Source organism: Pituophis catenifer, unplaced genomic scaffold, assembly GCF_029215685.1.
Source record: "Pituophis catenifer annectens isolate HBS135680 unplaced genomic scaffold, rPitCat1.0.hap2 SCAF_2, whole genome shotgun sequence".
Taxonomy (NCBI): Eukaryota; Metazoa; Chordata; class Lepidosauria; order Squamata; family Colubridae; genus Pituophis; species Pituophis catenifer.
Genome location: NW_027256882.1, coordinates 52,511,336 through 52,537,280, shown reverse-complemented (window position 1 = coordinate 52,537,280; position 25,945 = coordinate 52,511,336). Strand labels below are relative to the sequence as shown.

The 25,945-nt window shown below is 40.2% G+C and overlaps 1 protein-coding gene across 2 annotated transcripts in view; it reads right to left on the bottom strand.

Moving 5' to 3' along the window:
- Nucleotides 1–2,241: 2,241 nt before the first annotated feature.
- SLC25A26 (solute carrier family 25 member 26) overlaps nucleotides 2,242–25,945 on the bottom strand; it is a 135,636-nt gene continuing 111,932 nt past the window's right edge. For both annotated transcript variants that reach the window (XM_070933541.1, XM_070933542.1), the window contains 4 exons: nucleotides 25,842–25,911; nucleotides 12,279–12,343; nucleotides 11,250–11,323; nucleotides 2,242–3,063 (listed from right to left, as the gene is read on the bottom strand). In XM_070933541.1, the coding sequence (XP_070789642.1) occupies nucleotides 2,967–3,063; nucleotides 11,250–11,323; nucleotides 12,279–12,343; nucleotides 25,842–25,911 (306 nt within the window). In that variant the 3' untranslated portion in view covers nucleotides 2,242–2,966. The remainder of the gene's footprint in view (nucleotides 3,064–11,249; nucleotides 11,324–12,278; nucleotides 12,344–25,841; nucleotides 25,912–25,945) is intronic.

Sequence of the window (25,945 nt, the reverse complement as noted above, 5' to 3'; positions counted from 1 at the left end):
ATTTTAGTTTTAGATACAGTTGTTTAAATGTTGTTACTTCCACTAAATATGTGAATCTGCTGCTTCTGAGAGGCAATGTGAAAGAGGAAGTATTAATTTTTGTGTAAAAAGTTATTTATTTATTAGACTAATGTGGTACAATGTTGTACATTGAGAATACATTGTAAAGATATTGGAAGTGTTTAACAAATGGCATTGAAGTGTCTTTAATAAAGGTTCATTTATAATACCAATTATTCTGCCTTGATTCATTGATCTGCACTTTTTATAATTTGGTTTTGGGTGAAGTAAAATGAAATTCTGCATTACTACGCTTCCTGGTTTTTGAAGACTTTTTAAAAGGCTATCACTATTTCATAACCCGCTAATAATGGGGTAGGGTGACCAAATGGAACTTGTTTGAATAGCAATAAAATATTTATAGCTCGGAGTTGAACGATGGGATTCTTTGTGCTTTCTTGAGTTTGTTTTTTTTATTACCCAACTAGGCAACATCAGTGATAGGAATGAGTAGAGTTTACATCAAGGAGAGCACCAAAGACCTCACAGTTAGGATCATGGACAGAGCCCATTTCTGAGTCATTCACTACACTAGTCCAATGAAACACATAAGTTACCTTTAATCAGTTTGGGGAGATTTAGTTGCCAATTTTAGCCAATGTCCCACTTTCTTGTCTCTAATTCTGATGTCGCCCGGAATCACCCAGTTCCTATTGGAAGAGTCAGAGTTGATTAGTCTTTGAATGCAGGACTATTTAGAAACATTTAGGATTGTAGGGTAAACTGATGTTTTGTTTTTTGAAGTTTTACTTTGGAAGTTTGCAATAGCTACCTATTAACAGAGAACTGTGCCCTACATGTCACCCGGATGAGAGCTCAGCTTGAAGGAGACTTCATTTTAACGACACAACGTTTACACCAAATCCAGTAAATTAGGTGGTTCCTTTGAGCAAAAAAGTCTCACTTGTAGCAATAGCAATAGCACTTAGACTTATATACCAGTTTGCAGTGCTTTACAGCGCTCTCTAAATGGTTTACAGAGTCGGCATATCGCCCCCAACAATCTGGGTCCTCATTTTACCCATCTTGGAAGGATGGAAGACTGAGTCAACCTTGAGGCTGGTGAGATTCGATCTGCCAAACTGCTGGGAGCCGGTGATCAGCAGAAGTAGCCTGCAGTACTGTACTCAACCACTGCGCCACCATGGCTCTATGTCCCTTATTCTCTATCTTATGTCCAATTCTGCAGCATCTGGGCTGGAAATAAGCTTGGTGTGAATTGAACAGTGCCTACTTTTGAGTAAAAAGTATAGGATTGTGTTTTCAGGGAGTTAAACTTTACGTTGTGGATTAAGATGAAACTGCAGGGAAGACATTCAAATTCTGCATGAGGTCAGCAGAGGAATTTTGAAATTGCTGAAATTGCAATAGCACTTAGACTTGTATACCGTTTCACAGTGCTTTACAGCCCTCTCTTAAGTGAGTTTATAGAGTCAGCAGATTGTCCCGAACAATCTGGCTCCTCGTTTTACCGACCTCAGAAGGATGGAAGGCTGAGTCAATCTTGAGCCAGTGAGAATCGAACTGCCAAACTGCTGGTAGTCGGCAGAAGTAACCTGCAGTACTGCATTTTAATCCACCAATCCACCATTCCGCAACCAAGGCTCATGGAATGGCAACAACCCAATGCTTGGTTGGGAATAGCCATCAGGCAAAACCCAAGTAGACAAATGTAATCTAGTGTGAATAGCTCTTTGGGGTGAGCCATCATGGCAGTCAAGCTCATATATTGGAGCTGGGATGCAGCTCAAAATAGCCCAGATTGTGGCATGCAATCAAAACCTTACGACCCTTTGACTTTGACCTCCCTAAGGATTTGCAAGTGTCCTAAAAATTCCCAAAGTGTTCTTCAGCTACTAAAGCCACTTTACCCCTTTGCACTGTGATCTTTTTGGACTCTGCATCTGTTGTAGTCCATCACTATCCCACTCTGCCTCTCATCTCAAATGAGATCTCTCGTTTTTGTGAGTGTCCCTGGAGAAGAGGACTTGAGCTTTCCTGCATGAGATGGCATCTTCGTTTCCTCTCCCCACCCTTCATCAGTTCTTCCCCTTTCTCTGTATCTTCAATTTTTTTTCCACCTCCTGCCAAACTGATTCTTCGGAGGCAAAGGATGGGAAAGAAAAGAAAAAAACCCAAGCTTGCTCTTTTTTCCATAGGCAACCTTGTTAGGCGGTAAAATAATACAACATTGTACTCAATCAGTACTAAAGAAATTCGAGTCTAATTAAAAAAGGCAGTCTTGCTTATCCAAGCAAGAATGCTGGCTATGCACCTGTAGATATGAACAGTGGTCTAGATTTTCCAAATGGGTTTCAAACAAGAAACAAATGAGTTTTTCCCCTTCTATACATTTTAAAAAGAAAAAAAAAAACCTTGTTGCTTCTTCCGTCTGTCCTCCAGAGCATGACAAGTCTTCAGTCATGTTAACGGTGCTGTTTTCTTCTCTGGGGTGACTTTGGTGCCATTCTATGATGAATGTGTGTAGCTGCTATGCCATGGAGACCAAGCTGTCATTTGCACATCACACTCCCTAAAGTGACTGCTAATAATAATAATGCTTTTCAGTCCCTTGGCTGGAGCCCCTAAATAGGTTCTTTGCCCCCCAAAGCTGAATTTCTTGGCAGACTCTTCTCCATGAGCTCACCACCATAACAGGACTCTCCATACATGGACACTTTTTTGTTAAGCAAATGGAATTACAGGACTTCTCATTCTTGTTTAAATAGAGAGCATGAAGTCCGGGCTGCTGAACAGCTGCTGAACCACAGGAGGCAGGAATGGCAGGACGAAGGGGAAGGGAGAAATGTAAAGGAATAACTTTTATGAATGTGTAATTTTTTCCCCTTAGAATTAAGGAAGGCTGGGTGGGATAGTGGCTCCACAGCTGTTCCTCTTGACCAAAATCACAAAAGCGAGCTTCGGATCTTGTCATACATCCCGAGAAAGATAAAACCTCCAAGGCTAATGGAAGAAATTCGAGGGACGACTCCGGCAAACAAACTGGAAGAAAAGAACAAAAGTGATTTAACATTTTGGAAGTTCTACCACTAGGATGTTCTACCCTCCACTACCACAAATACTGTACAGAGGCTCCCGTCCATTTTAAAACTGCTTTCCTGAATGTCAACTTGAGCTCAACTTATTTGTAACTGAGGGTTGCATGAGGGCAGATTTGGGAGCGAAACTTTCTGAGATGGGGTCACCTTAGTGAGGAGAGAGTTTGGGCCCCTTCCTACCTCAAAAATGCACCATCTAGTTACAAACTTTGTGTCAAAAATGGCGCTCTGGGGGCCACTAAACAGCTGTCAAAATGAGGCCCTGAGGCCATCACTGTTCTCTTCTAAAACAGGGCTCCCCAATACGATCCCCAACAACTCCAAACGTGTCACCAAATTATAAATAATGTGACAGAAAAACAAAAATAATCAAATATAAGAAAATTCATGTGTCCAAAATAATGTTTTCTTTCAAATTCTGAGAGATGAGTTTTTACATAAATTCTGCACACGGGTGTTTCCTGATATCTAAAAGATCAGGGTTTATCTCATAAATTTATAACTGAATTATTTTTCACAACACACTTGTGTATGTTTCCTGAAAAGAGGCATGGGTTTTAAAAACTTAGGCAAGCTTGGGCAACTTGAAGAACACAAGGGTTCTGCTGTAACCCAGCACTCTTCATACTGCTCCCTCCCATGCCAACACCATAGCAGTCATTACAACCCATTGACTCCATTGTCTTCAAAAAATCTTACAAAAACTTAGTGTGCCTCCTGGTACTTTCGATGTGAAACAATGGCCCAAGAGCCTACTCCGTTTTGCCACTTTCATTTACATTTTTTGCTTATAGAAGACAGTTAGTTCTAAAAATCGCCTATGGGTTGCTCTGAGACTGTGTTCAATATTGCTAAAAGCAAATATAATTGCAAATGGTGATAGTTTTTAATTGCCAGGCCTGTTCAATAATTACATAAATAGCTAATTGGCGGTACTAAATGGTGATCTGCCATTTCCAATAATGTTTACCCATAACTTAATTACCACACCAAAACTCTTTCATTTCATTCAACAACCATTTTTTTTCTTTTAACAACCCTGTAACCACTTGCATTGGGATGGAATCGAAGCGACTGAATGGAGCTAAGAGTTTATTGGCTGGATGTCTTTCCTGATGCCTATGCAGAGCTCACAGCAGATGTTTTCTCTTTGCACCCAGAGAGAGAAATATCTGTCACTACCTAGGATTGAACTCACAGCCTCCTGTTTGTGCAGTGAGAGCGCCATTTCTAAGCCACCACTCTGCTCTCATTCAACAGTAACAATATAATTCTCTAAAATTCAGATTAGGGTAGCCTTATGACATCTCTTTTTGGATTTCTTCCTTGTACGAAACAAGCTCATCAGAATCAACAAGGATATTACTGTTGTGGCCCGCCAACTGCCAGTGGAGCTGGTGGCAGACTCGGACAATGAGGAGGTTGGGGAGGAACTTGGGCCAATGCTAGAGTCTGGGGATGGCTCTGATGGATGCTCTGCGTCAGACGTAGAGATAGAGCCAGGGCCGTCAGACATTTCCCCAGCCACTGGAGAGGCAGCTGCCTTTGCAGGCTGAGATGAGTGAGGAGGAAGAACCACTGGAGCCTGTTCCAGATACATGTATGTGCAGAGCAGTTAGGAGAGGTGAACAACGGAGGACAAGGAGTCAACTCAGGAAGCAAAGCACAGATGGATGCTGATGGCCCCTCCCTGGCTGGGGAATAAATAGAAGGAAAGGGGAGTGGTTGTCGTAGGAGACAATAGTTTGTATTTCTGGAGATTTCGCTCATTGTGTTTCGTGCATCAAAGACTGCTTGCCAGAACATAATTTGCAGCCTTTCAGCTGGGAGCTCACGGCCTTGCAATTATCACAAGGAACTGATAAGGTCTGTTGCTGCTGTTAACTCTTTGCAGGACTCTTACCTGGACTTTTTGGTGGGTGAATGCAATTAATTCACAAGAGGTAAATAAAGGGGAGTTTTTCGTGACAAGGAGTCTGTTTCTTGCTTCTGTTAAGGCTGGGTCAGAACAATTACTACTAATATCCTAAAAAGAAAGGGTTGTTGCTTTGAATCAAGCCAGCCGTAATCAAAACTTCGGATTAATCTGTGCTTTGGAGAATGTGAGACAAATTCTATCACAGCCTTTTGTGATTTTTTTCTCTCGTCCTCAAGCCATTGCTAAATCAGATTCAGGCTTCTTTGTCTTCCTTCCTGCACTTGTCTGTGGTCTGCTTCAGGGCTGTGGCAGGCAGATGGAAATGTTTTATGGTTTCACTAGACAGCAATCCACTGCATTACCATAATTACAGCTTTAAAGCTAAGTAATTTGTAGCAAGACAAGTACTGACAGAAGATTCCCTCAGCAGATCGGCACATCTACACCAAGACGTGTATCTGGAGATTAGAAGATTCCTACTGGAAAAGGTTAAACTGGCACCGATCCACAGCCAAAGAAATTGCCACTATTATTTTCTCTATTCAATTTCTCTTTCAAATGCTAATTCTTCAACAGAGTTCTGGCTTACCTAGCTCTTTCTTGTTCTGATTACAGTCCAGCCATTTATTAACTCATTCCACACCGGAAAATTTTAAGAATGAAACACTTTAGTTTGGTTTTCTTGTTAAGCAAAGAACTCAGGAAACAAATTTGCCTGGAGTATTTCAAGTTCTTCCCAGGGCCATGTGTTGTTTCCCCAATAACTGTGTTGTTTTCCATGGATATAGCAGACTTCTATAACTTGTAGGCCACTCTCAGGCCACTAACAGAAATGAGGTGAAATATATGGAAATACGGAACTCATAAACCTCCTACCTCACTGCTTTAGCACACTGTGAAATCTTATTAAAGTGGCAGTGATAAATAAGGCATGCTTACAAGGTGTCAGATCAGGAGCAGTTATTTCTAAATAAAGATATAAAGGGATATAATCCAAAATAATTCTTGATAAGTATTTTAATAAATGTATTTCACTAGGTGCTAACACATTTATTAGAGTATGCTGAGGGATCTCTGTCTACCTATTTACTCTGCTTTACATTTTAATTTAGCCTAATAATCCCTTCCAAAATTTTTGGCTCTCTCTGCAGATTTTTTTTTTTTAATTTGATTTATATACCGCCCTTCTCCGGAGACTCAGGGCGGCTTACAATGCGTTAAGCAATAGCCTTCATACTTTTGTATATTTATACAAAGTCAGCTTATTGCCCCCACAAACTGGGTCCTCAATTTACCTACCTTAGAAAGGATGGAAGGCTGAGTCAACCTTGAGCCTGGGGAGATTCGAACTTGCAGTAATTGCAGGCAACTGAATGTTAATAACAGGCTATTAGTCTGCTGTGCCACCAGGCCCCTTTGAGATGAGTTTGGTCACCCTTCTTTGCTTAAAGGTGTTATAAAAAATTCATACGAGCCTTGATGGTACAGTGGTTAATGAACCCTGTTATTAACACAGCTGCCTGCAATTTCTGCTGGTTCGAATCTCTCCAAGGCTCAAGGTTGACTCAGCCTTCCATCCTTTCTAAGGTAGGTGAAATGAGGACCCAGTTTGTGGGGGCAATAAGCTGACTTTGTATAAAAAATATACAAAAGAATGAAGGCTATTGCTTAACGCATTGTAAGCCGCCCTGAGTCTCCGGAGAAGGGCGGCATATAAATCAAATTTAAAAAAAAAAAAAAAAAAAATACGAATACCAAGACTGATACTGTGTACCAAGACCTGATTCCTGTCCACAGGTATTCTCTCTAGTAGTATTTCCTATCTCAACTGATGACTATCAATCAGATCCTTACTGTGGAAAGAAAATAATTACAGATTAACAGAGTTGGAAGGGACCTTGTAGGTCATCTAATCCAACCTCCTGCCCAAGCAGGAGACCCTACACCATTTCTGACAAATGGCAGTCCAATCTCTTCTTGAAAGTGATGAAGCTCCCACAACTTCCGAAGGCAAACTGTTCCATTGGTTGACTGTTCTCACTGTCAGAAAATTTCTCCTTATTTCTAGGTTGAATCTCTCCTTGATCAGTTTCCGTCCATTATTCCTTGCCTGGCCTTCAGGTGCCTTGGAAAATGGCTTGACCCTTCTTCCCTGTGGCAGCCCCTCAAATACTGGAACAGTGCTATGATGTCTCCCCTGGCCCTTCTCTTCACTAGACTAATGTGAAATCAAGGAGTCAAGGAAAGCCTCATGTCCATCCCTACGGCAGACCCCTATAAATCAGGTTGTGCCACTGAAATCTTTAATGGCAGCCCAGTTTTGCTGCCATTTGTGTGTTGCTGTATTCTTCTTCCCTTATGAATTTTATTCCTTTGAAGATCTTGATTGTTTCATGTGTTTCTTCTAGTTGTCCCTTTTTTATTACAACAAAGGTATTGTCTACAATTAGGTCCAGAGTGAGAGCTGGGTCCAGTCTAAATCCAGTCATATGTAGTATCAGACAGGCAAGCTAAGGACTGCATCTAAGACAGTTTAGTTTAATTCTCCCCCCTCTTCACAATGGCGGCCAACTCCAACAAGCATAAACTATGCTGACTAAAAGCACAGATAAGCTCAGAGAACTTGATTGCCCATCAATTGGTTGCAACGCCCAACAGATTAAAGTTTAGGATTGGAAGGAATAGGGATGTCAGCGTTCCAGAAAAAAACCCATTCAGATATTATAGGTAGATGTTATTAAGATGATGCTTGTTGTAAATTGTTTTACTTGCATTTATAAATGTATTATGTGGTTTCTTAAATTAATAAAAAATTTAAAAATTAAAAAAAAAACCCAACTCCAAATAAAAACTCTGAAGCAAGCATTTTTCAAAGTTCTATTTATTAGAATAGGTAAACTGGCACATCTGGGAAAACCTGAATCTGAGAGGTCCGGATTTTCCCTCAGTAAATCAAAACTCCCCAAACTATCCCCTCACTCCTCAGTCGATCACATGCTCCAATCACCATCCGTCCCATCTCGAGACAGCACTCCGACCACTCCTTCTCCAGATGCAGGATCGGCCTGACCTTAACCGACAGGAAGAATACTATTATGTCTAAAGACAACCCCTCTACTAAATCGCCTCTCCTACTTTCCCTTGTCAGCTTTGGAAGCCATATTAGGCCGGAAGCTTCCATGCTGCCACCTTCCCACACATGAGAAGGTGGCAGCATGGAAGCTTCCGGCCTAATATGGCTTCCAAAGCTGACAAGGGAAAGTATTCAACTCACAACCCTGGCCACTGCAAGCCCTTCCCCAGCTTCTGTTCAAAATATCTCAGCTAATAATTACTGCCTGGCACTCTGTAGGGCTGCATATAATACTGATATGAGGTGTTGAGAAATGATAGATAGACTAAACTTGGAAGTCACTCATCCGGGCATGGATTCGAAAGAACAAAACTGGTACAAGTCTATGTCTGGTTTATGGCTCTTTAGTCTCTTTTTATAATTCCCCCATTACATCACAGTGACTAAAAAAAAGAATTAACATCAGCAAAGAGAAGATGGGATGTTAAACCGCTGGCCTGTGCTTCAAGTGCCAGTTGGAAGCAAATATGTAGCCTCTGGTTTTAATAAGGTAGCAGTCTGCAGTCTGAGGTTCTACAGTTTCTCTTAGTTGGCTGTGAAATAACAGCATAGGAGATAAGGCAGTTCATCCTCTATCCTTTCAGATGGACACCATGCTTGACACTTTTCCTGTTTGATTAACCATTTATAATTGGTAGAAAACCTTGCAGAATTGGCCTGTAATATTTCCAGCCGCTTTCCAAAATTTCCTTGAGGTTGCCCCAGTTTGCCACTTCTCCTTTCCTAGACATCGCTCAGAGCTATAATTTTTCTGACTCTATGATCCCAGACAAATTTCAGTCACCAAAATAATAAATAAATCCCCAGAACAGACAAAGGAATGCAATTGTAGGTTCCAAGCCTGGCAGCTGAAGGAGTCCATCAATGAAATGTGATTTTTTGTTGTTGCAATTTTATATAAATTGTATTCCTCCATAATTCCTCAAGCTTTCTACATTTATCAGTTCTGGTTAGCAATGCCTTCTGTTACAGCCATTTCTAGAGAGGATCATCCTGCCAGAGAAGCACCCCAAAGCAGGAAAACATCATCAAGAAGACCTCTCTGAAAGGCCTCCATCTCTTTAAGACAGGCCAGCATCATCTTTGGGACACATACAACCCCTGCTAGCAGCTACACTATCAATTTTCAGTGTTCTGTCATGGAAACACATGGCTAATCTAATGTACACGATTCACAATTTTAAACATTTAAAATAAAACTTTTACTAGAAAGCAGGGATAAGAGGAAGTCAGAATATCATTGCTTTGGCCAACTTGCATCACCATCCTCATCCATAGTACTGTTACATCCAATCTATATCACTTTGCTGACTATAGTCTTTCATTTCTCAAAATGACATATTCTACAATATATTTTTGAGGAAAATATCCAAACACTATATCACAGATGTCAAACTCGCGGCATCACGTTGTTGTCATGTGACATTTTACAATGTTTTTTCCTTTCATGGAGCTGGGGCGGACGTGGCCCACGTGACCCATTCGGCCGGCCTGCCTGCCTTCCTTCCTTCCTTCCTTCCTTCCTTCCTTCCTTTTCTCTCTCTTTTCTTTCTCTCTCTTTTCTTTCTCTCTTTCTTTCTTTCTTTCTTTCTTTCTTTCTTTCTTTCTTTCTTTCTTTCTTTCTTTCTTTCTTTCTTTCTTTCCCATCACACCATCAAGCGACTCAGGGAAGCTTACGAGCCTTATAATCTAAGGGTCCACAGGTGTCTCCTTTTCATATGAAAGTGAGAGTTTGGGGAGCTGGCAAGGGCTGCTGGGGCTAAAAGCTGCTGTGACAGAATGCGACAGCTGAGCACTGTCTGTCATTGGGTTACATGACTGCCCAGACACACACATTGTTCTTCTACCCTGATATGGGCTGGAGAGAACAGCAGATAACTTTTCACACAGATTAAAAACTTTCTCAAGAAATGGGTGAGAGAAAATAAATAGGGGTGGGGGGGTGAGTTAATGTGCTGGAAGGAAGAGTAAGTTAAGACCAAGAGGAAGCAATGACTGATGAGCCTTGTTAGACTAAGCAGATTTGAAGGTGAGGAAGGATTCTTTGCACCAGAACTGCCTGGGAGAAGATCAGTGAAACATTTAAAGGATCCACAGACTCAATTTCCTTTGCCTCCCAGCTCTCCTGTTTATTTCGTTGCCATTGTTTATTTTGTGACTTATTCTGTGACAACTGGAAAAAACAATATTGTTTTAATGCAGTACATTTCACTAGCAGAAAGTGTTTGCTTACTGACAAATAAAAGGCAGCTAGAAAACAGTACACACACTTCAGATCCTTATAGTATTTTTGAAAACACACATACACACACACCTACACCTAAAAAAAGCAGACGTAGTAAATGCATTGTAGTACACAACTAATGAAACATTCTTTTAATAGATCGCTTTAAAAGTTGGCTAAGGACTGAAGATACTCAAGGCAAAGTCTACATTCAGCCATAAAAATCCATTGGATGATTTCAGCCTACTCATTGTCTCACAGCCTAACTAAGTTAATGCTTGCTTTGGGAAGATAAAACTGGAGGGACAGATACAGCGCCTGAATTCCTAGAGGAAAGGTGAATTATAAATTTATGAAATAAAAAAGAAAACATAGATCTATAATATTTTGTGCAAATCGTAACTTTCCTAGCATCTTTGGGAAAGACTTTGCTATCTTTTAATCCAAAATAAACTACAAAATGTCTTAACCATGGATTCATACCAGTTACAAAACAGATTATAACTGTTGGCTTCCCTAAGCAATAAAAAAGCTTTTTTTCCCCCTCCCTTTCCCATCGTGAACTATTTAAACTCTTGCAATATACAAAACATCTGAAAAAAAACCCCTCCTTGGTTCATAGCCCTGCACAAAAACTATCTAGCTAACATCAATTTAACTTACTCAAAAACTTCTCATGAATTATCACCAGACAGCACATACACAAGCTTTAAAGCATGGAACATTTAAGTAAAAAAATATACAAATATCTTGCTTTGCATAGGCATTCAGGAAAAAAATAATCTACTTTCTACTGGAAAAAAAAAGTGTTTACATTTTCCCTTAATTCATCCTTGCCCCTTTATTTATCCTTACCCAGATATCCCTTGGGTTCTCCATAAACCTTGAAGAGCTGATAACACATTCCCACTTGCGGTTCTGGAGCCAGTCTATATAGACAAAGAAAGAGATGTATACATATAAAAAGCTGCCTTCAAGAAGACCATTATTTCAGCTTAAATGTCACACAAAGGTCTCTCACAGCTGGAACTCTTTCACAAGAGATGAGAATGACTGAAGTGGAAAACCATGATCTGCACTGGATCTGCACCGGATAATGAATGTTTGGTTCTAGTGGAACAAAAATAGTCCTTCTCTGTGGTGGCTCCCTCCCTGTGGAACATCACCCCTGCGAAGATAAGATTGGCCTCCATTTTGATACTCTTTCCAAAGGCCTTGAAGACATAGTTTTGTCAATAGGCCTAGGGACTCCAGGGGAATATGAAGCCCATTAAGTGGTTTCTTTGATAGGGGTTTATTGGGTTTTATATTTGGGATTTTACTTCTGTAAACCTCCAGGACTCACAGTGAGGGAACTCATTATTTATATAATTTATATGGAGGCAACTGTATACATCATTTTAATATATATTTGTAACATAATATGAAATAATAATATATTGATATTATATGGAGGCAACCATATACACTTTCTGAATGAATGAATGAATGAATGAATGAATGAATGAATGAATGAACAAAATGCTCTACAGCTCGTAGTCAAGCACTTAAAGTTTCCCATTTATTCGACCAAACAGATACTCATCATTAGCAGTATTGTAAATGTTGTTATCGCCCATGTCACACAAAAAAATAGTGAATTAGAAAGCTGCTTGGTCTTTCAAAGATACAAGTTTGCTCCTAGGATTAGTTTATTGAAGAAAAGAAAGGTAGCAGCTCTTCTATTCAATGCAGAAACGAAATGTACCTATTCTCATTATGATTCTTATACTAAAATTAGCAATAGATGCTGGATTCAGTTTTTTTGCTGCTACCAAGCAAGATGCCAGAATTATTAATCTGAAAACTTGCCAGCCATCTCTGCACTCTTCGTCAAGTTCTTACCTTTGCCAACATAATTCTTGTCTTGGCTACATCCAGAGGAGTGGTCACTGCAGCTGCAAATCCACCTGAGCATATAAAAATGCCAAATACAAACAAGACTTTGTTAGTTTACAATGCAGGCTGCTTAGCCCCATAGTTCCCACAGCTTCTGCCAAATTCACTTCATGAGTACTCCTGAACCTTGTCCTTCACCTCCAACATTTATCTGAAGTCAGAGCCACGTTGACTTGTGGTAATCAGTTCAAAAATGCATCTGTATGCATATGTGTGTGTTATGTATAAACACTGTATATTTCTGTGTGTATTTGTTTATATTGGATATAAAAATTCTCTGGACAATTTTTGTCTAGCCTCCAACCTTCCTTTTTAGAGGAACACTGTTGAAAAGAAATAAAAGCTGCATTTACAGAAGACCCCAGAATAAATGGATTGTCTAGAGCCGTGATGGCGAACCTATGGCATGCGTGCCACAGGTGGCACGCAGAGCCCTCTCTGCAGTCACGCCAGCCGTCGCCCCAGCCCAGCTCCACCCACATGTGCACATGCTTCCCGTGTGCTAACCATTTTTGCCGTTGCATGCCAAAAGCGGGGGGAGCACTCCATCCACATGTGCACGTGCTTCCCGTGTGCTAACCTTTTTGCTGTTGCGTGCCAAAAGCGGGGGGAGCGCGGGGGGGTCACGTGCGTGCCCACACCCATAATTCAATGCCCCCACGCTCTGCCCCCCCTGCCGCTTTTGGCACACAATGGCAAAAGGATTACCGGTGGGCCGGTGGACCCGGTTATTGCCCTCCCCAGGCTCCAAACGCTTTCATGGAGCCTGGGGAGGGCGAAAATGGCCTTCCCTCCCCACCCGGAGGCTCTCCAGAGGCAGGAAACGGCCCGTTTCCCAACTTCCGGTGGGCCCAGAAGGCCCAAAAACCAGCTGGCTAGCGCACGCATGCACACTGGAGCTGAGCTAGGGCAACGCTCGCATGCCCACAGATATGACTCCACATGCCATCTGTGGCATGTGTGCCATAAGTTCGCCATCACGGCCTTAAATCCTCAAATATGTTAATTTTTCTTAAAACTGATAAAATGGAAAAAGGACAAAGCTAAAAAGATGGAACAGCTTAGTGTATTATTCAAACTAGAGATTCTGATTTATCATTCTCACACAAGTTAGGATCCATAACCAGTATTAAATCTAATTTGTATACCTGGCATGCAGTGGATATGGAAACAATTATACAAGAGCAAACAAGCAAATAACCTGCTTGCCATAATCCAGGATTATCCAAAAATCTTTCCCAGTACAGAAATACACTTGTACAATTTATTTACTTGTTACTGGGGGGGGGGGGGAAAGAATGACTCGTATAACTTTTAAAGCCAGGACTGCTGACTAAATGTAACTCCTAAATAAATTCATTATGAAAAAAATGACTGCATCTGAACAATCCCACCTTGCTTCTAAACTGTGGGTGTAACTGTGCTGCTGTAAGAAATGGAAAATTATACCTATTTCTTCAGAAACAATAACAGCACTAATGCATTTAGAATTAGGAATAAAAGTTACTGTTCTAACAATGCAATTTTGATACCACTCTAGCTAAGAAAAGAATTACAGCAATAAAAAGAAGAAGAAGAAAAAAGAGGTTAAAAAAAGCAAACTTTTCTCGAAGAAGAGTACAGTATAATATATAAAGGGCCCAGATCAGACCACTTGTTTCAGAAAATCCAGTGCAGTAACATTGGCTTGGAGATATCTATAAATAGTGAGCTTTTCCTCTTAGCTTTGTGGAGTACAGAAAGCATGTGCTTTTCCAAAATATAGGTGGGAGACAGATATTTAAATCAGTAAAGGCTGAAAACTGCATTTTCCAACTAATTTTGTAAGAATTGGGAAAAACCTCTTGATTTTATAAATTTAATTTCATATATGTATGCAGACAGGTAGATCAAACTGGGGGGTTGTTAAGTGAGGCTGTCTCGTCTAACAGCTGTCACAACATAAGACTGTAAGGCTCCATTATGGTCATACAGTAGGGATGCAGTAGGAACTGTTTAAAAGGTCTACACCAGGAGTGTCAAACTCAAGGCTGGGGGTTGGAACCGGCCTGGAGGGTACTTAGATCTGGCCTGCGGGGCCGACCTGGAAACAGCGAAGGACTGGCCTGCGGTGCCTCTGCCAGTGAAAACAGAGCTCAGGAAGGCTGCCTGCAGCCCTCCCGAGCTCTGTTTTTCCTGGCAGAGGGTTGCAGGAGCTTGGGAGCCCGTTTTTGCTGGCAGAGCGCTTGGGCCACCACAGGCATCCCTGACACGAGTGACATCAAGCTGGCCATGCCCACTCTGGCCACACCCACCTCAGCCCCCCCCCCCCTCCCGAGGTCAAACACAACCCTGGTACAGCCCTCAATGAAATCGAGCTTGACACCTTTGGTCTACACTCTTTGAATAGAGATGATCACTCCAAATCCCCAGTATACTAAGCACGCTCCCAATATTCAAAATCTGATAATATGTTGACACAATATTTTGCAGAAACTAATGGCCTATGTGGAGAAACCGCACACACACACAAACACACACACAAAATTCAGAATTGCAGCATTTTCAATTGTAATTATTTAATATAGGTATAAAGTATAACCAATAGACATGTTTATATTTTAGTAGAGTTTCTTAGAGAAAAAAGCCACCATAATTGGTTCCTCTAGCAAACAATAACAATGCTACTGAGACCATACACAAAAATAATTCAACAACGACAATTTAAACAAGATGCCTTCCATGTTGCATCATGAAGCGCCAGCCTCGTGTACATTTTACTTCATAGCGTTTCTGATTCTCACGGCCTCTGCGAGGAGAATTAAAAGATGAGGTATGGAAACAATGCAAAAAACAATGAGTTCTGCCTCCTGCAACTTGGTGTCTGGGTTGCCCAAGATTAATTGCTAACAGATCTTTGAAGGAAATATAATCCATCTGGAATCAAATAACAATGACAATTATATGCTATAATGGTACCTATCCCCCAGTGGGCAATCTTTTGTTGATGTCTGCCCACTGGCTAAGTCGTACGTCTACAAGAAATATGTGGGTCAAAAAGCAACAGTGAGAACTGGACACGGAACCACTGATTGGTTCAAAATTGAGAAAGGAGTCCGGCAAGGCTGCATACTGTCGCCCTGCCTATTTAACTTATATGCAGAGCACATCATAAGAAAAGCGGGGATAGATGTATCACAAATTGGAATTAAGATTGCTGGGAGAAATATCAACAACCTCAAATATACAGATAATATCACTCTAATGGCAGAAAGTGAAGAGGAACTAAAGAGCCTCTTGATGCGGGTGAAGGAGGAGAGTGCAAAAGTTACCTTGAAACTCAACATTAAGAAAACTAAGATCATGGCATCTGGCCCTCTCAATTCCTGGCAAATAGATGGGGAAAAATGGAGGTAGTGACAGACAGGTATTTTCCTGGGCTCCAAGATTACCGCACATGGGGACTACAGCCAAGAAATTAAAAGACGCTTGCTCCTGGGGAGGAAAGCTATGGCAAATCTAGACAGCATAGTAAAAAGCAGAAATATCATCCTGCAACAAAAGTGCGTATAGTCAAGGCTATGGTTTTCCCAGTTGTAATGTATGACTGTGAAAGTTGGACCATAAGGATCGCTGAGCGCCAAAGAATTGAGGCCTTTGAACTATGGTGCTGGAGAGGACTTCTGTGACTCCTTGGACTTCAAGGTGATCAAACCAGTCAGTCCTAGAGGAGATCAACCTTGGCTGCTCTTTAGAAGGCCAGATCCTGAAGATGAAACTCAAATACTTTGGCCACTTAATGAGAAGGACTCACTGGAGAAGAGCCTAATGCTGGGAACAACTGAGGGCAAAAGAAGAAGGGGACGACAGAGAATGAGGTGGCTGGATGGAGTTCACTGAAGCAGTCGGTGTGAGCTTAAATGGACTCCAGGGATGGTAGAGGACAGGAAGGCCTGGAGGAATGTTGTCCATGGGGTCACGATGGGTTGGACATGACTTCACAACTAACAACAACAAAGACTTAGATTTTAAAATATCACCATCCATATTTGTATGTTTAAATTAAAAGCTCCTGGAGGACTCACAACCCAGCAGCCTGAAGACTTTCATCAGTTAGAAAGGAAATTCGGATATCTTATAAAAGGAAAATTTGAGACACAAGGGGAGTAGAAACTTCAAAACTGGGCATTTCCTCTGTAACTCTTTAACCAATTTAGGATTGGAAGAACTGTCTTCAGCATCTGCCCAGAGTCACTTCTAAAGAGAGATGTCATCGTTGACTTTAAATGCCTTGTATGGGCAAGGAAACTCTCTATAAACGCAGCACTGTAAACTTGTCAGACCTAATTAAAGCAGAAGGGAAACCAAGGCAGCTGTCCAGTTTTATGGGCAAAAAAGCCGTTGCTAGAATTTTATTGTTTGTAATCTTCACTTTCAATAGATTTCTGCTCTTATGACATGTCCACGATTGAAGAAGAAATGTGTTTTGTGGACTGAATGAAGTGGAAAACGCTACAGCATTCATCAATTTCTTCAAATGCATCAAAACAGTATTGTCGATCCAATACATTATAAAAAGCATCAATGTGGATTAGATCAATCTAACTGATGGAAGGAAACCTCTACACTGCACAGAGTAACAAAACCATATTAACAGCAATCTATAAGTCTAGGCTTACTTCAGATAACAATTCCCTTCTCAGAGCAGTCCATCATAACTATGTTTTTTTTTAAATTAAATAATGAAGTTGGGATATAGGGTTGCCAATAAATACATTCAATAATCCAAACTTTTGGAGGAGTCTCTAAAAAATTAAATGCATTTAAAATATTTGGCTGAAGGATAAGCTTTTATATTTTTCTCCTTATTAAGGTGAGATATTATAGCTTTGACCTTGCAAATTCACTAGAGAAGACCAATATTTGGTTCAAATGTGTTTTGTATCAACATTTTCATGGCTGTTGAGAGATGTACTGTCTTGTTTTGTAAGTTTGGGGAAGGCACCTGTAGCAGTAGAAAGGATTGCTTTAATGTATTTATTTATTTATTTTATTTTATTTTATTTTTTGTTTGTCAAACATATACAAGATAACAAGTATAGGTATGAACATAAACATGAACAAAGGAAGTAAATATAGATAAATGGGGACAGTAAGACAGGGACCGTAAGCACGCTGGTGCGCTTATTCATGCCTCCTTTACGGACCTCTTAAGAATGGGGTGAGGTCCACGGTAGACAGTTTGAGATTGAAGCTGTGAGGGTTTGAGGCTGTAACAACGGAGTCGGGTAGAGCATTCCAGGCATTGACCACTCTGTTGCTGAAGTCGTATTTTCTGCACTAAGAGTTTGGAGCTGTTTACCTTGAGTTTGTATCTATTATTTGCCTGTGTATTATTGTGGTTGAAGCTGAAGAAGTCATTGACAGGCAAGATGTTGTAACAGACAATTTTGTGTACTATGCTTAGATCAGACTGCAGGCGGCGCAATTCCAGATTGTCCAAGCCCAAAATTTCAAGCCTGGAGGCATAGGGATGAAGTATATCCCCAAATATACTGATTGTCTCTGCCTCTGGTTAGCCTTGATTCCTTCTGAGATTTTCTATCAGTTCCAATCTTGGTCACAAGCTGCAAAAAAGTACAGCCTCTAGCTCTTCTCAACAAAACATTGCATTGAGCCTCTCTGCCTCTGTAGAACATCTGACATCAGTGCCTCTGATCATGGACTTTGTATTTCCGCGTCCTTGATCATGACAGCATCTCTTTCCCCTTTGCTATAATACAAACTAAACTGGACAATTTAGCCCAATTCAAAGTGTTGGGAGGATTGTTGTAGAATTGCACAGCAAGTACTCCATTCTGGTCTCACTTATCAGCCAGGGGATTAAGAGACTGGGGGCTGCATCCCTTCCAGTTCTTTGCTTGAACTACAGAAGCAGTTTTCATGCAGGACAACCTTCTCTTCCTCTTCCTCTCTTTCTCTTCTCTCCTTCCTCTATCTTCCCCTACCCCCCTCTCCCCAATCCTTTTAAAAACTGCTTCTTTCTTATGTTAATATAAGTTGAAGAGAAGAAACATTCTAGCAAATATGGGCAACCTGCGGTATTTTCCCCCTTTTGGTAACTGTTGAAAAGTAATGGAGTTGTTTTTCTACCCCTTTGAGACAGAAAGCACATTAAAACTGAAGGATAAACCCTAGAATAAACAATCTAGTGTTTGAAAACCGTGACTGCCAAAGTAAAAATCAAAACCCCATCCATTTACCTGATCATCTACCCACTGAGTCTCTTTGATTCTCCTAATATCAAGTGAGGCCCTCAGCCCATGTCCAATTGTGTCATTCAATGTCACTCATCTGTCCTGTGCACCCCATTCATCCTACTACAGAGAATTAGAAGACTCTGCAGGACACATCTGAGACATTGAGGACAAGCAGAATTACACTGGTGTGATGTTGGTTGTGATTCAATGCTAGCAGTGGCTGCAGCGAAGCAAGGGTGACATGAAGATGGGAAACCTGCAGTTGTTGAAGCTATTTTGACTGTCTTCGGAGGCATCTGCCTAACATATTTCTTGCCTTTTTCACTTCAAGAGGAAGAACTTGGAATCTTGCCTAGACAATTCAAAATGGTAGAAGGAGAATTCTCATCAGTTTGTTTTAGAAAAGACTCCTTCAGTCGTCTTTATTTAAACTGACTGAAATTTTGTGACATGCCAATGGTTACATATGTTTCGCATATGTTTATTTAATCTTTTTAGTTCATCCTGTTGTTGAAGGCTCAGGATCGACATATACATTTTATAAGATGGCTTCATATGCAGAAGAGGAGAATTAAAGGAAGTCCTTACTCATCCATAAATACAATTTTGTGTAGGATGCTGAAATTCATACAGGTAGTCCTTGACTTACAACCATTCATTTAGTGACCATTCAAAGTTACAACAACACTGAAAAAAGTGACTTAGCGCCATTTTTCACATTCATGACCACTGCAGCATCTGCATGGTCACATGATCAGAAATTCAGACACTTTGGCAACTGGAATGAATTTATGATGTTTGCAGTGTTCTAAGGTCATGTGATCACCTTTTGTAGTAATGTAACAAGCAAAGTCAATGGAGAAGCCATATTCACTTAACAACCATGTTATTAACTTAACAGCTGAAGTGATTCACTTAATTGTGGCATGAAAGGTTGTAGAACACTCACTTAACAACCGTCTTGTTTTTGCAATGGAAATTTTGGGTTGTATTTGAATTGTAGTCATAAGTCGAGGGCTATCTATATAGTGTCCCTGGGTCCTGCAAAGTGTACACAAGCTGAACCTTTACTAGTGAAATTATCTGGGTATAGAAAGAGTAGATTCAGTAGAGTTGGCACTGTAGATGTGGAGAAATATGGCATCCTTTTTCAGAGTCCATCAACTTGAATATTTTTAATATAACAGTCCAATATTTTTTAAAACAGTCCAATATTAAACATACAAAGACAACAGTGGTGGGATTCAAAAATTTTTTTACTACTGGTTCTGTGGGCCTGGCTTGGTGGGCATGGCAGGGGAAGGTTACTGCAAAATCCCTATTTCCTCCCAATCAGCTGGGACTCGGGAGGCAGTGAATAGATGTGGGCAGGGCCAGTCAAAGGTGGTATTTACCGGTTCTCTGAACTACTCAAAATTTCCACTACCGGTTCTCCAGAACTGGTCAGAACCTGCTGAAACCCATCTCTGAAATACAAACATCCACAACAATTCAGAATAACAGAATGGTCTTTTATATAAAATATAATTATAATACAAGAAACTGAGGTTAATTTCTCAGCCAGCTTTGTGTTCTACCAAGCAATGGGCCAGAATTACAACATCCTCTATTTCTCTTCCATGATATTATTACTTAGCCCACATGAAGAATTTCTTGCTTAGAAATCTGACCTACAATTTCCATACAACTGAAAGGAGAATGATAGGTCAGCAGTTAACAGGGTTCATATTCTTTCCTTTTTTGAAGCTGAAGACTATTATTGCTCTATTCAGGCAAGCAGCCAAGCCTATTACTAACCTATTAATAATAGCACAAAGAACTGAAAGCAGAGGTGTTGATTGTTGCTATAAAATTTCTCTAACTTGGAAGGTTCACATCAGCACCTTACACTTTCGCAGGTTTGCCTGAACCATCTTCCCCCGTTATAGAAAGAGAAAGGGGGGGGGGGAGAATTTCTGAAAAATCCTACAAAATTTCAAAATAAAGCAAATAGAAATTTCACAACAATCTTACAGTAAAATTGTTTGCTAGAATCAGACTATTCCTTTTTAAGATGTTATAAGGAGATTAGTTGCAGCAATCCCATTTTTTGTTGTCAGGTAATACCACATGGTTGCGGCATCCTGAAGTCCCGTGATTACTATTTGTGACTAGTTTTTAAGAAAGATCTATTTAACTTGTATATATGCAACTACACAGACCCATCGTAAGACAACGTGGTACAGCAGTGTGCTAACTCTGAATCGTCATCGGATGAAGGGATATTAAACAAGGATCACCTGTACTTGCAAAAGTGGCTTTCAGGAGGAGAGATTTATTTTACTCTCTGAAGATTCAAAGTAATAGTTTATTTTATATAAAGTAATCTTATATTATATAATTAATGATTACAGTTAAAAAGTAAACTTAAAAACACATTTTTCCAGGTTACAGACTGGGGCATTCCAGATTCTATCAGGAATTTTCCAGTGGAGAGGAATACACTCTAGTTTATGATTATTATACACATTGAAAAAGCGTATCACTAAAGCACACCTATCCATTTTTGTTTTTAGGGTTTATATTGGTACTTAATCAATTTTTTTCTGATAGAAAAAGAACACAATTGCAGAAAAATGCTTGCAACTGCATGTATTTACCTGTAGTCCATATGTTTGTACCTGGTTGCAATATTACCAATAAATATTAATGAGAATTAATAGCGTAAAACAACAGATCTACTATTACTTGCAATTTTGATAATTTTGTATAGTCTGGCACTTAGATCAGTACCGTTACATTAGCTGAAAGTTCATCCATCTGTTTATGTTCAATAATTCTTCATATAGAATAGAATAGACTTTTTATTGGCCAAGTATGATTGGACACACAAGGAATTTGTCTTGGTGCATATGCTCTCAGTGTACATAAAATAAAAGATATTCATACATATTCATACATATTAAAAAAGAAAAAGGTGAAAGGTGTCTCAATTTGGTTGGAATTAAAACTAGATTCAGGAAAGATTCAAGGACTCTGTGAGTTTTGGTCCTGTTTTAGGCATGAAGGCCAGCTGCTGACTTTCTCTCTCTCTCAGCCCAATCCACCTCACAGGGTTATTGTTGTGGGGAAAACAGGAGAAGGAAAGTGTGTTGGATATGTTTTCTGTCTTGAGTTTTTTGTCAAAATAATGTAGGTGGGATATAGATTAAAAAACTAAACAAGCTAAATAAAATAGACAGCAGCTACCGTGTTTCCTGTAAGACAGGATCTTATATTTTTTTGAACCCTGAAATAAGTGCTTGGCCTTATTTTCGGGGAGGTATTATTTTGGGGCGCATGGAACAAGACGGGGCTCCTCTTGCCGTCTTACCTGATTTCCAGCTCTGTCTTCCTAACCCTAACCAGAGGAAATGGTGGGAACCGGCTGCACATACATTTAAATATTTTCGGGGAGGGCTTATTTTCTGCGGAGGGCTTATTTTCAGGGCGGGCTTATTTTTGGGGAGGGGCTTATTTTCAGGTAAACACGGTAGTATACAGAAGATAAAGAAGAGAGTGATAGAACCCATTCATAGTTTCATTTATTGATTTCAATCACTCAGACAATTATTTGATTGCAGGCTTCTGATTGCATTTTAAAGTCTGTATTCCTAGACCTAGGCCTTTGTGGAATAGTTATTCTTTATAGACATACCAGTAAACATAATCAAAAAATACATTGCTAAAACATCATAGAAAGTTGACTTTAACCACTCAAGTTTTACTAGCATTAAAAACAGAAAAGGACAGTGCTGGTGATTTAACTTCACAGTAATGTTTGTTTTTTCTGTCAAGTATAAAACCTTTTGGTTAAGAAAGGAGCCAACATTTTTTTTTTTTTGGCTAACATGAGAGATGAAAAATCAAAGGGTATATGTTGTTTAATTCCCCCCCCCCCCCCGTTCTCTGACCTCTAGAACACTTTAAGTAAATTTTGTGGTAAAGCAAAGACCACGAGCACAGAGGGTGTCTGAGACAGTCATAGTGTCTGAATATGCTTTTTGTGGTATTGGCAACATTGCTTTGATTAAGGATTGGCCCATTTGTACACTTTTATTTTCCTTCCTCCAAAATACTGTAACCGAATTAAATAATGCAGAGGCAACTGATCTTACTTATATATGTTTAAAAGATTTTATACTGTAAGTCCAGTTTCATTTTGAAGTGTAATTATATATCTTCATCTCTTCATGATCCATGCACAATTCAGTAGACGAAATATTTTAGGCTTCTAAATTTCATGGGAAAAGAGGGTTAAAAAAATTATACTCTGTCTAGAGTCTGTTCCTCAATCTCTTATAAGATATATGAAAAGACTGAGACAGCCAGAATCTCCTGCAGGGGAATGTGAGAAGTAAAGTAAGTGACGATACTGGCTTTTGTTCAACAACTGTTAATACACTTTGTGACTCCTTCAAAATCCAGTTTGGAAAGTCAGCATTTTAGCAGCATTTGGAGATGTAGTAATGGCTTCTGCCCAGACCACATAAAGCCTCTTCACAGATCACAGAATGTTCCCCAGATCACAGCTCATGAAAACTAGAATATCAGTACAGGGAGTCCTCATCTTACTACCGTATGGAGCCTGCGCAGCTGTGAAGGTCATAAAGTGGGTCGTCATGTGACCAACCTGTTTTTATGAGCCTTTTGAGGTGGTCGATAAGCAAATTCTATTTGCTATGGGGTGTTTTTGGCAAAAACTGGAATTAAACACTGTTTTTTTGGCAAAAACGTTGCAAATTGCAGTTATTTATTTATTTATTTATTTATTGAATTTCTATACCACCCTTCTCCCGAAGTTATGTGATGGTGGGATACTGCAAATGGCAGTAAATGTGGACCAGTTGTCAAGCATCCAAAATCCGGTCATGTGACCGTGGAGGGGTGGGGCTGGCCATCAGAACTTTGGAACCAAGTGGTATCTTTGGGGTGGTTCATCATAACTCCGAACAGGTGCTAAGGGACTGGTTGTAAGTAGAGGACTGATTCTTTCTCAGGTGGGATACGACGTTACTTAGGAGACAAACTCAAGATATATCAAGACTGAGAAATTGTGTGGGTGCCCATTTCTAATTAATGTGTCTGCCTTATTTTATACAAAATATGAGATTTTGTTTTACATAATTTAAGAGAAGCTGAATAGGCCTTCAAGCCTTTTTCTTCTGACTTCCCCCTTCTAGATGTGGAAAAAGTATTTGGCATAATGGTACACAAATAGAGAATATGCAGTCCCTAAGTTCAGTGCATTTCTTTTTCTATTAAAAAGAGGATAATTTATAGCCTACCTTACATATAAACTGAGAAACCAAGTCCAGTTCAAGCTTCCAAAACCTTGTTAAAGTCAAGAGGAACTCCAATACTTGGCAAAACCCCACGAATTATGTCTGTCCAAGACTTTTTTTTAGGCAGCATGTATACAGTTCTGTGTGTTGTTCATTAAAACCACTGGGAAGCTTTTACTCAAAGAAATGGGCTTTTTACTCAGACAAAGGGATAGCAAGGCAACGAAAACCTAAGGCTCCAAGCTTAACTATAGAAGCTGCGTACAAACTTTATACCAGAAAATGCCCTCTAGTTTATGTTTGACTGATTCAGTGGTTCAATTTCAAGATGACATTGAAAAGGGCAGGGAATAATATTCTTACTTCTATTTCTGAGATCAATGTTTCAAAAAATAATGATTGCAGAGTCTTAAAAGAAAATTGGAACAAAATCTTCAAGTTACATTTTCAAGTAATTTCACTGCCTGAAATAGTAATGATATTAATAAGTACCTAATGTTCGTTAATTTCTTCCAGTGACTTTACACACTATTGGCAAAGAAAACGGAAAGATGGAAAGATGCGTTTAATGAGTAAGTGCACTATAGTCTAAAAATAGTAAAAAATGTAAAGACATGGGAGGAGATTGAAATATCATGAAGGAGGAAGAGAAGTTTTATGTATTAAAATAATTTCATGCAATGTAAGTAAGTACATGACCGAACTGAATAAGTGAACCAGTATTTATAAAGATTTAGCAGTTTCCTCAAACTGAACTCTTCCAGAAATGTCGAATTATGACTTCCATCATCCCCAATCACCATGACAACTGGCCACGCAGCTGTTTGTGAGGGAGTATATCATAATTGCCCTGGGGAAGGCTACTATAACATCTTCAGCTATTTAATCATTCATACAACCATTTTATTTTACCCTGCCTCTGAATGAATTGTTAATTTCTAAGAAAAGACTCCAGATGTTAGGATACCTCAGCCATAATGAGAAGAACAACAAAAGATTCAGAACTTTTCAAAAACCATTGTAACTTCAAAAAGTCACTAAGCGAAAGTCGAGGACTACCTGTATTCAATTTGGGTGAGTTTTACTTGGCAGCAACCCGAGAGTATAATTGTTACTCCTATTTGCACCTTCCTTCCCTCCACCTTCAGGACCTGAGGCTGACCATTTTGCAGGGTTTTTGCCACTCAATCTTGAGCTGCCCCTAATTTGAGATTTCTATCAGACCATTACACTTCCCCTCCCTGCCCCCTTGTCAGATGTATGGGATGGGTGGCACTTGTGACATCTGAAAGGAAATTATTTTAAAGCAGGCTGTTATAATAGGGCAAGGTGGCTCTTTAAGAATTCAATTAACTTTCAGGCTCTTTTGCAATCCATCATCCCAGAGCATGTCCTGCCACTCTTCATTCCAGGCAGAGTGTCCGGAGACTGCCCAGATGTTTCAGCCTCCGGTTCTCCTCCGTGGAAAGTTTCCGCCTGGAGGCTGCTGCGCATAGACGTTCTGTTCTCCTGACTCTCCTTAATCTAGAGTCCTGTCAGAGCTGTCACATGAAGAGTGAATCATGGGCCTTACCGAGAGCCCTTGAGCCTGGAGAGGAGCTCAGGGCAGGCAGCTGCACAAAACCCCGCACCCAAATGCACGTTCTCCTCACAGAGTTTTACAGCTCAACCTTTGGATAATCCCAGAAGCTGACTGACAGGCCCTGTTTGTTCAATAACAGAAATTTGCCAAAAACAAATTGGCTGTCTTTCAAACTGACACCCTGGCCTGGGCTCTTTAGACTCACCTTCTTCTCCCTGGTTCCCCCCACCTCCACCCTTCTCCACATTCCATCTTCTTCACTCTAAACAAACCGGAATTATAAAAGAATGTGGCTGCCTCGCTGGCCTTCATAGAGTTGCACTCTGTCCCTCCTCCCTGCTTTTCTTCTACTATGTTTCCCAGGATAACATATAATCCTTTGCACCTGCAAATGCTCCACAGACTGCAGACTGCCAAGAATCCACCACGTGTCCTTGCTTCCATGACCAAAGTTCCTGTGTTTAAAGAGAGAGAGAGAGGAGGTGGGTG